Raw genomic sequence first — 13,279 nt, forward strand, 5'->3', positions numbered from 1 at the left:
CTCCTGCCTGTACCTTCTTCAGGGACTGGTTACTTTGCAGGTCTTCTCCGTCAGTGGGGGTCATTTATGAACATTATTACACCAGTTTTGGGCATAGAAAAGTTGCAAGACCCCTTTTTTGCAGCGTTTTAAACTCCCGTGCGACAATATTTTGGTGTTTTTGTGTCATCCTTGTGACATTGGGAGTGACGGTGACTGGCCCGGGACATCAGCCTCGACAAATGCCTGGAAACGGGTGCAAATGTTGGTGAAAAACTACTTTAGTCAGGGGCTGCAGTAGTTGTTACACCAGGTGCACCTAATGTACGCACGCCTCGTCATAAATTAGGCGCATCTTTCAGCAGCACAGGGGAGAATCAAAGATCAGCTTTACGCCAGTCTTTCTAAATGACTCCCAGTGGCTCCAGTTTTAGGGCCTGTCCAGATCATGTTTTTGTTCTAGGCCGTGCACAGGATATATATTAGATAGAGGTGGGTGGACTGCTGGGACCCCGCCCCCCTCACTGAATTGAGCAGTAGTGCATGTCAGTCAACAGCACAAGCTGAAAAGGATGTTGTCACCTGGTGCATTTTTGTCTTTGAGTTAAAGGGGTTTTCCAGGCTCCAGCTATGTCATTAATATCCAGTCGGTAGCTGAGGTGCAGTACCCCGGATCGACCACTGCACTATGAGTGGAGCTGTACTTCCTGTTCCATTCACAGTGCTAGTTCCAGTGGAAGAGGCTGCAGGGAACAGCAGATCGGTGGGGGGTCCCCGGTGTCAGACCCCCCAGCAATCAGATATTAATGACCTATCCCGAGGAGCCTGCAAAACCTCCGGTCATAGACATCATGTCAGCAGTTAAAAATGTGACGGACACTAAAAGGCCATGGACACCTTTGGGGCAGTTTTTTTAAGATTAGTATACTAATTTGGGGCTAAAAAATGTATTTCAGTAGTTTTTGTGATACATAAAGATAAAGATCATTCTATTTGCAGACTGTCCCTCCTGAGTTCTGTCAGCTGACGGCTCATGTGTAGCTCTTATTTCTGATTTCCTGACCTCATAAGCACTCGTTATAGTAAAACTCTTACCAAACTGATAGGAATAGGTTCTCCCTCCTCTGGCCACACCCTCATCATGTTGATTGACAGGGGCAGGCAGTGGTCACATCACGATGCCCATGATGAGGGCGTGGCCAGAGGAGGGAGAACAGAGCCTCTAGGAGTAAGGGCAACACCCCCATTGCTCCTAGAGGCTCATTTGTATAAAATAAAAGTTCATTTTTTACAAAAACAGAGGCACATAGAAAGAAGGGACAAGGACTGATGGCGTCAGCTAACATTGGCACATGGTTAAAGTCAGCCAGTTTAATAACCATGTTCCTGATGACAGAAGCCCTTTAAATGAGTGGTAATCATGTCAGGAGATCAGAGATAAGGCCGAACGCGGGAAGGACAGTCTGCAAATATGTATATGTACAGTATATAAATATGCATCACAAAAACTGCAGACAATTTCGAATAAAGACCAATTGAAAAAATTGTTTTTAGCCCAAAATTAGTAGAATGCAATCATTACAAAAATTGCCCTGAAGGTGTCCATAGCCTTTAAAGGATAATTGCCACTGGCCTGTAGACGCATAGTACTTCCTGTGGCATACAGATCCGTAACCATATTACCACCAGGATTTCTCCTGAGAATATGTCCATTATAGTCAGCCTGAGGGCTCATGCCCATGAATGTAAAACCTTTGACAAACACATAGGGCAACAGCACTCTACAAACCAAAGGTAGAGTACAAAAGTATATTACATAGTAAATGCTATGCTAATAACTTAGAGATGCTTAGCAAATACATTTTGTACAAAATCATTTGAGCCCGTCTGCCGCACGCCAAGGCGATCTCTAATAAGACGGGTCCTAACACTAAAGCTCACCTGTTGGGTGCCATAACAGCGAGCATGAAATCCAGGAAATGCAGGTCCCACATGCATGCTGGGCCCCTGTTGATCCATGTTAGGACCCGTCTTATTAGAGATCGCCTTGGCGTGCGGCAGACGGGCTCAAATAATTTTGTACAAAATGTATTTGCTAAGCATCTCTAAGTTATTAGCATAGCATTTACTATGTAATATACTTTTGTACTCTACCTTTGGTTTGTAGAGTGCTGTTGCCCTATGTGTTTGTCAAATGTATATTTGCAGCCACACTGCGACGTGCACCTACGCATTGGGATGTGCTGACCCCCCTTTTTTGTGTTCATGAATGTAAGACCTGACTGGGTCCGCAAGCTGCCAGATATGGCCAAAGATTGGTAATCTCCCATCTTCTGCGGTACAGATCGGAAGCCCACGGAAACACTATTAAGAGCTTACATGGGCTTTCGGGTCCGTGCCTCCGCACTACAAAAGATAGGACATGTTCTATCTTTGGGATCATGGACCCATTCAAGTCAATGGGTTCGCGTCCGCAAACAGAGTGCACACGGCCAGTGCCCTGCGGACCGCAGCACAGGGCCATTACGCTCGTGGGCATGAGCCCTTAACGGGGATACTCTAGGATTACATACACATGGCTGCTGTCTTATAGAAACAGTGCCGCACCAGTCCATGGCTTCTATGTGGCATCGCAACTCATGTCAAATGGAGAGAATGGGACTGAGGTGCAACACCACACACAACCTGTGGACATGGGTGGCGCTGTTTTTGGAGCAAAGCAGTCTTTTAATAACTGCACTGTGGGAATATTTCCCTATAATAATAAGTTGCACTGAACAACCAGAATAAAAATAAATAAAATAAAATAATGACCTTTTCAGTATTTGTGTGACTTTTAGCCCTTTTTCACACGAACTATATGGATTCTGTCAGGGTCTGATGGTTTTTCGCGCGCGTTCAGTCAGTCTTGTTTGCGATTGCACCCACGAAGAAAAAACTGAAACACTGAACGCAATCATTTTTGGATGTGTTTTTCACACGCGTGAAAAAAAAAAACGGAAGAATTACAAACAACATCTCCTAGTAATCACCAGTGAAAATGCATTGTATCTGGATGCTTTCTGTTTTTCACGCGAGCCCCATTCACTTCTATGGAACCAGGGCTGCATGAAAAACGCAGAATATAGAAGATGCTGCGATTGTTCCTGAACGTAAAGATGATACATGTGATAAATTAGACCCATTAAAATGAATGGGTCAGGATTCAGTCCAGATGCTATGAGTTTCTTCACACATCGCACTCGGACGGAAAACTTGCTCGTGTGAAAGAGGCCTTAGAAGGTTACTTGAAGATTTCTTGTGTGGGTCAGTGGTCTCCAACCATAGGGAGCTATAAAACGTGGTAAATCACAGGACATTGTGATGCTGTGCAGTCCTAGCAAGATTAGTCCATGTTCAGGACACATTAACTGGTCTTCTGTAACTGGGATATAAACCAGTTCTTTTACGGTTGGGTGAACAGTTCCTTTAAATTTAATGGAGAGGTCCAGAATTTGAAAAACAAAACAGGTTGTGTGTGGTGTTGCAGCTCTGCCCCATTCAAAGTTGATGACCTATCCTCCCGGATCCCCCACAAATCAGCTGTTGGAAGAGGCCGGTGCTCCGTGGCCTCTTCCTAGGCCATGTGACGTCACCCTACATCGGTCACGTGACCTAGCTGCAGCTCTGCTCTATTCAAGTCAATGGGGCTGAGCCGCAAAACCAAGTACTTTATTATAAACATATTCTCAAATACTTTTCATTATAATGGCTCGTTTTGCCTGGGGAGCAATCATCAGAGAAAACAAAATGGCCGCTGTCCCATTAGTTCACACAAAACCTGTCCTGATCACACATGAGGAAAAGTTACTTTACAACACTGAGGTAAATAGCTGCCTCATCCTCCTCCTCTCTACTTGTCAGGGATTATGACCCTGAATACAGATGATAAGAACTTTAGCTGAATCTCTGAGGAATTTGGTTCATGAGGAGACATGAAGTACAGAGAGGACAGACAGGATAGGCTGTGGTAATGGAGGCTGCATACAAGAGCTGCTGCTCATCAGCCACACCTCACCCTCCTCTCATGTCTCCTTATCTCCATTCCCACAGTGATTCACCTGTATTCAGGATCAGGATTGCTGACAAGCAGCACAGAGAGGAGGATGAAGCAGCTTATTAACTAAGTGTTGTGAAGTAACTTGTCCTCCTGTGTGATTAGGACAGGTTTTGTGTGTACTAGTAGGACAGCGGCCATTTTATTTCTCCTAATGATTACTCCCCAGACAAAACAAGCCATTCTAAGTAATGAAAGGTTTTTGTCAATAGATTTATTATAAAATAATACTTAAGTATTTTTTTAATTCCTGGAGAACCCCTTTAAAGGGTTTTTTCGGGTGTTTAATATTAGAGAACTATCCTCCAGGATAGGACATCAATACCCGATCGATGGGGGTGTCCTACACCCGCCAATCAGCTGTTTCAAGAGACCATGGTGCTCCGGTGGGCCCTGCGGTCTTCTCCACTGCTTACCAAGCAAAGGACTGTACACTGTATAGAATCTGTGCTGGAATTGCAGCTCAGCCCCATTCACTTGTATGGAACTGAGCTGGGCCTAGGCCATGTGACCGATGAATGTGATGTCACTGTCGTAGGAAGAGGCCTCCTCAAATAGCTGATCTTGGGGAAGGTCCTGGAAGACGGACCCCACCGATCAGATATTGATGATCTATCCTGAAGACAGGTCATCAATATTAAATACCAGGACAGCTCCTTTAAAGGCAAATTCTCAGATAATTAATAAGGATGATACTGTAGGATGGTGTATATTTCAACATAAATTTCAGTGAACATTTAGAATAGATAAAACCCTTTTTATAGGTAACCTACAGAAGACATACTGGCAGTGGAGACCGAGAAGCCTGCAGTGAACCATGCACCCAAATCACTTGTAAAACGAGCTAAGCTTGTGGCCATTGCATCTCCTCTAATACTCCATAACATTTTTGCAAGAAAGGGCATTTAGGTCGAGGCACTGGCAAAGTGAAGTTCAGTATATAATAAGGCACCGGTCTCAGCACTGCTGTGTCGGTGTCTCCTCATCATCCTCCCCCCACATCTTCAGTATCTCTTGAGGACTTTTTTGATGCATTAAAAGGAGGTTCTTCTCAGTGCAGCTTGATGATTTCACCTTCTTTGGCATACTGAATGTCCTAAATCCAGGGTGTCCAACTGGTTTCACACCCAGGACCATAAAGCACATTCCAGTGTAGACATCATCAATTGGAAAAGGAAGCACAAAATGGGACACCAGGTAAAGCCATGGGGTGAGAGATCCAGAAAACACATACCCTCCTCCTCCAGCATAAGGTGGATATATCCCCATATAGAAAGATATAGGTATGTAGTATTTGCTTTGAGGATCTCTGTAGGGTTTGGCTAGCTTTACAACGTGTCCCATATAGAGTGAGTGACGCCTATGGCTGCTCAGTAACGACAGAACCTGCACTATGTTGGGCGTCCTGACAAAGACATCATCATCCCCTTTTAGTATGTAGGTGGCTTTAGCACAATAGGTCCTCGCCCACCCCAAAAAGAGCTGGTCCTTCAACGTCAAATTGAAGAAGGTGTCTGCAAAGTCCCACTGAAGAAGGTCATGTGAACGGCTGTTCTCGTACTCCAAAAGAGGAGATAGATCAAGTGCTGGCACTATGCCCAGGAGGAAGACCAATCTAACATACTTGCCACCATAGTTTTTCTCTGCCCCCCAGGTATCCCTTACTGCCTGTCTCTGGGCAAAGTTCTGTGGAGAAGACTTGATGGCCAAAAGAAGAAAAGTCCTATTAAGCGGACACTTGTCTGGCTGGTTTATGATCATTTTATGGTTTCGGCATTGATCCTGAGACAGAAAGTTCAATAAGAGTTCTGGATATGACTCGGGTGGTTTGACCCGCGGGGTGGATTTGTTGCACATCCATGCCCGTGGCCTCTTTGCGTCCAGTAACTGAAGCTGCTCACTATTCCAATAGGCTCCAGACGCGGGCAACACTTTTTTCATGTTCTGTGCCAAGGAATGAAGGGCAGCCAAGGTGGACTTCTCATCGCCTTGTAAGGGCTCCAGCATGGTCAGCGGATTACTGTCAGATTCTGGGGAAATAGATGATGGGTCAGAGAGTCTGAGAGGAGGGTAATTCAATTCTATGAAAATTTTGATGATGACGAGGGCGAGCAGGGCGATGACCGAGATGCTGAACTTCCGGCATCTCACCATGGCTGAGTGCTGCATGGGCTGGAAAAATATCACATATAGAAATCATTAGTCCAGCAGAAACTATACCGGCCACCTATATAGCCAGGCACTGGAAAATATAAATAAGAAAAAGGTTTAAACCAGATTTCATTAGATCAAATATTACAAGGGTCTTAAATTGTGTAGGTCGGTGGCCTCCAACTTGTGGTGAAACTACAACTCAAGGCAAGTCATGCAACAGATGGAGAGACACAGGTTGGAGACCATCGCTGTATGCAGTGTTTTGTTAAAGAACTCGTACTGATTAAAAAAAAAAGCACCCCGTGACATCACGCCTTGTCCGATACTGGTAATTTCCATTCATCCGTCTACAGTGAGGAACAAATCAATGGTCCTCTATAGTACATGAGGGAAATACCTTAATGGAGCTGAAGGCAGGTTCAGATACCCTACAAAGCATCTCGCCTTGGAACTCCTCTTTAATGGGGTATTCCTACCGCTGGGATATGCCACCTCTTCGTGATCCTAGAGGTTTAACCCCTGCTGATCCTAAGACTGATAGGACCTCCGCATTGTGTCCCATTCTATGTCTTCCATGCACAACGGTGTTCTGGGACATCCCTGTTGTGCAATGGACTGCTGTCAGCGTCAGCTCTGAACCCATGTTACAGGTACGTCACCAGATCTTAAGAAAATTCCCGATTCAGCGCAGGGCAAGGGGGAGCATCAGAGTGTGAAAAGCTCTGATGCTCCACTTATTCATGGTGAGCGAGTGCAGATCGGGTTGTGTCTGGGTTCAGAGCTGACGCTGACAGCAGTCCCTTGCACAACAGGGATGTCCCAGAACACCGCTGTGCATGGAAGACATAGAATGGGACACAATGCGGAGGTCCCTTTAGTCTTAGGATCAGCAGGGGTTAAGCCTCTAGGATCACAAAGAGGTGGCATATTCCAGCGGTAGGAATACCCCCTTTAATTTGAATTAGGTAGGTGGCAGTCTCCTGCAAAAAAAATGTTTTATTGAACAGGAGGGACGCCTTAAGCCCTTGGACACCGGAGTTTTTTTTCGCTTTTCTTCCCGTTTTTCCCAGATCCCTAACTTTTTTATTTTTCTGTTCACATAAAGCTGTATGAGGGCTTGTTTTTTGCAAGACAAGTTGTACTTTTTAATGTCACCATTTAATATGGCATACAATGTAGTGGGAAGCGGGGAAACAAATTCCAAATGAGGTGGAATTAGAAAAAAGCGCAATTCCACCACAGTTTTATGGGTTTTGTCCCTACGGTGTTATCTATGCGGAAAAAGTGACTTGTGTTCTTCATTCTCTGGGTCAGTACAATTACAGCGATACCACATATGTGTAGATTTTTTGTGTTTTATACTGAAAAAATATATATATTTTTTTTTTCTACAACGCCATATTCTGATCCCTATACCTTTTTTTTTATAGTTAGAACATAGTAACAGTGTTTTTTTTGCTATTTAGATGCCATGGTTACACTTGACCACGGCATCTAAAGGCTTAAATGCCTGCAATCGGCATTATTGCCGATTGCAGACATTAGCCACGGGCCTCTGCTGTTTGAAAATATGGCGCCGGGTGCACGCGCGAGTGGGCGCCATGTTTAAAGAGCCTAAGGGTTAAAAAGGTTTTCATTTTTTTTTTTTTACTGATAATCTATCCTCTTGATAGGTCATCCTCATCAAATCTGATCGGTGGCGGTCCGACCCCCAGGACCTCTGCTGATCAGCTGTTTGAGAAGGCACTGGCACTTACAGTAGCTCCACGGCCTTCAAGCAACTTTGCCTAGGCCATGTGATGCCACTTTCATTGAAGTGAATGGGGCTGAGCTGCGACAACAAGCACAGCCGCTATACAATGTACGGCGCTGTGAGCACAGGGAGGGCCGCGGCGCTATTGAGAGATCACATATTGATGACCTATCCAGAGGATTGGTCATCAGTTAAAAAAATCGCAGAAAACCCCTTTAAAGGAAATGTAGCGCTGCAGCCCCAGAGATCAAAACTTCACTTTATAATATGGGAATACCCCTTTAAGCCATTATTAGTGTCAGCCACGCTATACTGCACAAGTGAGAAAACGATGGGAAACGAGTCCAGTGTTCGACTACACCACACATGGTGACAATCAGCAGGTGACCAAGCCGTTCTGTTTTAGTTTTTTTTGGCAGCCCGTATGCAGAACCATTGACTTTAATGGGTCCACCAAAAAAACGGAAATGACTCCCGTGTGCATTCCGTTTCCGTATCTCCGTTTTGTGGACAAGGATAGGAATGGTTACAATGGATCCGCAAAAAAAAAAAAAAAACAGATACAACATGGACGTCATCTGTATTTTTGTGGACTGCAAAATACATACGATTGTGTGCATGAGCCCTAATTGAGAGAATGAAGTCAAGTTGCAAAATCTTACATTATAGGATTTGCCATTTTTTTTATAGTCCACTCAAGCTGATGGAAATCAGCTGGTAGAGGAGCAGCGCGGCTCTCCTAGTCCTGGACGGCCGCTCGTCACAATGACAGCATCCCATCGCGCTGCTGAGCCAGGAGCTCCTCTAGACGGATGCTCCCCGATGACTAAACATTCCCGGAGAGATCAGATGTACAGATGGAGAGATGCGGCTCGTAATAAGCTGCAGCACATCGACACGCACTGGAATCACTCTCATCCTGCACTTTCTAAGCTGTCTTAATGTGGTCTGCTATGGAAATGGAGCTGGTAACACAGGCTGCTGCAGGTGCCGGGTGGCATCATGCCCATCACTGACACACGGCTTACCTTACACAGATGTGGCACAGATAATTCCAGCATCGGTTCAGTGACTGGTGTCTTCACCACTCCCTGCTTGCCTGCGGCCTCCTCCTATTCACAGCAGTCTCCCCCTCCCGCTCTCCTCCTCCCCGTCTCACAAGTCACTTTATTCTCCTGAATAACCCCAGAGTCTCAGCAGTGCTAAATTATTCAGCAGAGGATGAACCTCGGCGATGACTTTCAGAATGTAATGTGCCGGTATTCTCAGCAAACGGAAGCCGTCACCGTGCCCGGAGGGGTTGTCGCTCACTCTAAATGCAATGTTACACCAGGTCCTGTGGGGCTAGTTCAGCTGAATGTAATGATACCTCTTACTTAGCGATCCGAAAAAGTGCTTTTAATCCGTATGCAAAGGAGCAGTTAAGTGCACCGAAGGCGGGCCCAAGCCGCTATGTGCACCCTTGCTCCTCCAGCTTCCTCTCCAAGCCCTTCCCTCTGCTTCTTGATTGACAGAGCCTGGTTTCTGCATAGTCTTCTCGTTAGAAGTAGGATAATTAGACATGAGCGAATCAATTCATTCAGAATCAGCCCACGACCGGTGAAGTTTACACTGCCTGGTCCTGTCAATCAAAATGCAGGGGGCGTGGCAGTTGCAGAGAGAGTAGAGCCTCTAAGTGTAATGGAAACGCCCCCGTTGCTCCTAGAGGCTCATTTGCATATATTAAAACATCATTTTTCGCAGCAATGCGGGCACATATGAACATGGGACCCACACAGATGTCTTCCGCTGCCAAGTGCACATGTAACAGGTCAGCCGGTGTCATAGGTACAAAACTGCTGACAGATGCCCTTTAACCGCTTCTACCACGGGTCAGTTTTCACCTTCATGCCCAGGCCATTTTTTGCAAATCTGACAAATGCGTCACTTTATGTGGTAATAACTTTGGAACACTTTTATTTATCCAAGCCATTCTGAGATTGTTTTCTCGTGACATATTGTACTTCATGATAGTCAATATATTTCATCGTCATTTATGAAAAAGTCCAAAATTGACCAAAAAAATTGAAAAATTTGCAATTTTAAGGCCTCTTTCACACGGGCGTTGTGGGAAAATGTGCGGGTGCGTTACGGGAACACCCGCGATTTTTCCGCGCGAGTGCAAAACATTGTAATGCATTTTGCACTCGCGTGAGAAAAATCGCACATGTTTGGTACCCAAACCCGAACTTTTTCACAGAAGTTCAGGCTTGGGATCGGTGTTCTGTAGATTGTATTATTTTCCCTTATAACATGTTTATAAGGGAAAATAATAATAGTAAAACAGCGTTGGAGGGGTTAATTTTTTTTAATAATAATTTAACTCACCTTAGTCCACTTGATCGCGGCCCGGCATCTCCTTCTGTCTCCTTTGCTGAACAGGCCTGTGGTGAGCATTAATTACAGGAACAGGACCTTTGATGACGTCACTCCGGTCATCATATGATCCATCACCATGGTAAAAGATCATGTGATGACCGGAGTGACGTCACCAAAGGTCCTGTTCATGTAATGAATGCTCACCACAGGTCCTGTTCAGCAAAGGAGACAGAAGGAGATGCCGGGCCGCGATCAAGTGGACTAAGGTGAGTTAAATTTTTATTTTTATTTTTTTAACCCCTCCAGCGCTGTTTTACTATGCATTCTGTATTCAGAATGCTATTATTTTCCCTTATAACCATGTTATAAGGGAAAATAAGAATGATCGGGTCTCCATCCCGATCGTCTCATAGCAACCGTGCGTGAAAATCGCACCGCATCCGCACTTGCTTGCGAATGCTTGCGATTTTCACGCAGCCCCATTCACTTCTATGGGGCCTGCGTTGCGTGAAAAACGCAGAATATAGAGCATGCTGCGATTTTCACGCAACGCACAAGTGATGCGTGAAAATCACCGCTCATGTGAACAGCCCCATAGAAATGAATGGGTCGGTATTCAGTGCGGGTGCAATGCGTTCCCCTCACGCATCGCATCCGCGCGGAATACTCGCCCCGTGTGAAAGGGGCCTAAAAATTTCAATTTCTCGGCTTTTAAAACAGAAAGTGATACCTCATAAAATATTTATTACTTAACCACTTCATATCAGGGCCATTTGCCCCCTTCCTGACCAGGCCTAATTTTGCTAATCTGACATATCTCACTTTATGTGGTAATAACTCTGGAACGCTTTTACTCATCCAAGCCATTCAGAGACTGTTTTCTCGTGACACATTGTACTTCATAATGGTCATAAATTTGAGTCAATATATTTCACCTTTATTTATGAAAAAATCCCAAATTTACCAAAAATGTAGAAAAATTCTCAATTTTCAAAATTTCAATTTCTCTGCTTTTAATACAGAAAGCGATACCTCATAAAATATTTATTACTTAAACATTCCCCATATGTCTACTTTACGTTGGCATCATTTTGGAAATGTCAATTAATTTTTTTAGGACGTTAGAAGGCTTAGAATTTTAGAAGCAATTAAGAGGGGCTTGGATGTATTTCTGGAGTGTAATAATATTACAGGCTATAGCTACTAGAGAGGGGGCGTTGATCCAGGGAGTTATTCTGCCTGATTGGAGTCGGGAAGGAATTATTTATTCCCCTAAAGTGAGAAAAATTGGCTTCTACCTCACAGGGTTTTTTTTTTTTGCCTTCCTCTGGATCAACTTGCAGGATGACAGGCCGAACTGGATGGACAGATGTCTTTTTTCGGCCTTATGTACTATGTTAATTCTTAACATTTTTAAGAAAATTGCCAAAACCCACTTTTTAAGGACCAGTTCAGGTCTGAAGTCACTTTGTGGGGCTTACATAGTAGATACCCCCATAAATGACCCCATTGTAAAAACTACACCCCTCAAGTTACTTAAAACTGATTTTACAAACTTTGTTAACCCTTTAGGCGTTCCACAAGAATTAAAGGAACATTTTTAAATTTCACTTTTTTGGCAGATTTTCCATTTTAATCCATTTTTTTCTTTAACACATCGAGGGTTAACAGCCAAACAAAACAATATTTATTACCCTGATTCTGCGGTTTACAGAAACACCCCACATGTGGTCGTAAACTGATGTAAGGGCGCACGGCAGGGCGCAGAAGAAAAGGAGCGCTGCATGGTTTTTGGAAGGCAGATTTTGCTGAACTGGTTTTTAGATGCCATGTCCCATTTGAAGCCCCCCTGATGCACGCTTACAGTAGAAACTCCCAAGAAGTGACCCCATTTTGGAAACTAGGGGATAAGGTGCCAGTTTTATTAGTACTATTTTTGGGTACATATGATTTTTTGATCATTCATTATAACACTTTATGGGGCAAGGTGACCAAAAAATTGGTTGTTTTAGCACAGTTTTTATTTATATATTTTTACAGCGTTCACCTGAGCGCTTAGGTCATGTGACATTTTTAAAGAGCAGATCATTACGGACGTGGCGATACCTAATATGTATACTTTTTCTTATTTAAGTTTTACACAATAATAGCATTTTTGAACAAAAAAAAATATGTTTTAATGTGTCCATGTTCTGAGAGCTATAGTTTTTTTATTTTTTGAGTGATTTTCTTATGTAGGGGCTCATTTTTTGCAGGTGACGGTGACGATTTTATTGGTACCATTTTGTGGGACATACGCCTTTTTGATCATATGGTGTTGCACTTTTCGTGATGTAAGGTGACAAAAATGGCTTTTTTTGCCATATTTTTTATTAAAAAAAATTTATGGTGTTTATCGGACTGGGTGAATCATGTGATATATTTATAGAGCTGACCGTCACGGACGTGGCAATACCAAATATGTCTTTTATTTTTTCTATTTAAAAAAAAAATTATTTATTCCTTACTTGACGAATTTTTATTTTGTTTTACATGTGAAACCTTTTTTGTATTTTTTTATTTTAACACTTTATTTTTATTTTTTTTATTTTACACTTTTCGGCCCCCATAAGGTCATACAAGACCTCTGGGGGACAGAGAGGCTGTACAGCGCTATACAACACTGTACAGCCTCAGTGCAGGGCTGATCGAGGTCTGTGAAAGACCCGACAGCTCCTGCACTCTCCGGCCCCGGCGGTCATGTAAACAGGAAGTGCATAGCGCTTCCTGCACTGTATACACAGCGCTCGGTGAGCGCTGTGTATACAACGATCTAGAAGGCAGGGACACCTGGGAACTGTCCCTGCCTTCTCTAAGGCCTCTTTCACACGGGCGTTGCGGGAAAATGTGCGGGTGCGTTGCGGGAACACCCGCGATTTTTCCGCGCGAGTGCAAAACAT

At 44.0% G+C, this 13,279-nt stretch overlaps 2 protein-coding genes across 4 annotated transcripts in view; both read right to left on the reverse strand.

Moving 5' to 3' along the window:
* Window positions 1-4,353: 4,353 nt before the first annotated feature.
* Window positions 4,354-6,246, reverse strand: B3GNT8 (UDP-GlcNAc:betaGal beta-1,3-N-acetylglucosaminyltransferase 8). The gene has a single exon (XM_040405282.1). The coding sequence runs from the start codon at window positions 6,242-6,244 to the stop codon at window positions 5,033-5,035; it is 1,212 nt and encodes a 403-aa protein (XP_040261216.1). The 5' UTR covers window positions 6,245-6,246; the 3' UTR covers window positions 4,354-5,032.
* Window positions 5,973-13,279, reverse strand: part of DMAC2 (distal membrane arm assembly component 2) — a 44,667-nt gene continuing 37,360 nt past the window's right edge. For 2 of the 3 annotated variants that reach the window (XM_040405283.1, XM_040405285.1), the window contains exon 7: window positions 6,115-6,247. The gene's annotated coding sequence lies outside the window, so the exon portion shown is untranslated. The other variant, XM_040405284.1, reaches the window with a different exon arrangement.

The sequence above is a fragment of the Bufo bufo genome, chromosome 8 (genome assembly GCF_905171765.1).
Source record: "Bufo bufo chromosome 8, aBufBuf1.1, whole genome shotgun sequence".
In the NCBI taxonomy this organism is placed as follows: Eukaryota; Metazoa; Chordata; class Amphibia; order Anura; family Bufonidae; genus Bufo; species Bufo bufo.

Excerpts from the sequence above, each read along its gene's own strand:
- B3GNT8 (XM_040405282.1), bottom strand. The coding sequence starts at position 6,244 with ATGCAGCACTCAGCCATGGTGAGATGCCGGAAGTTCAGCATCTCGGTC.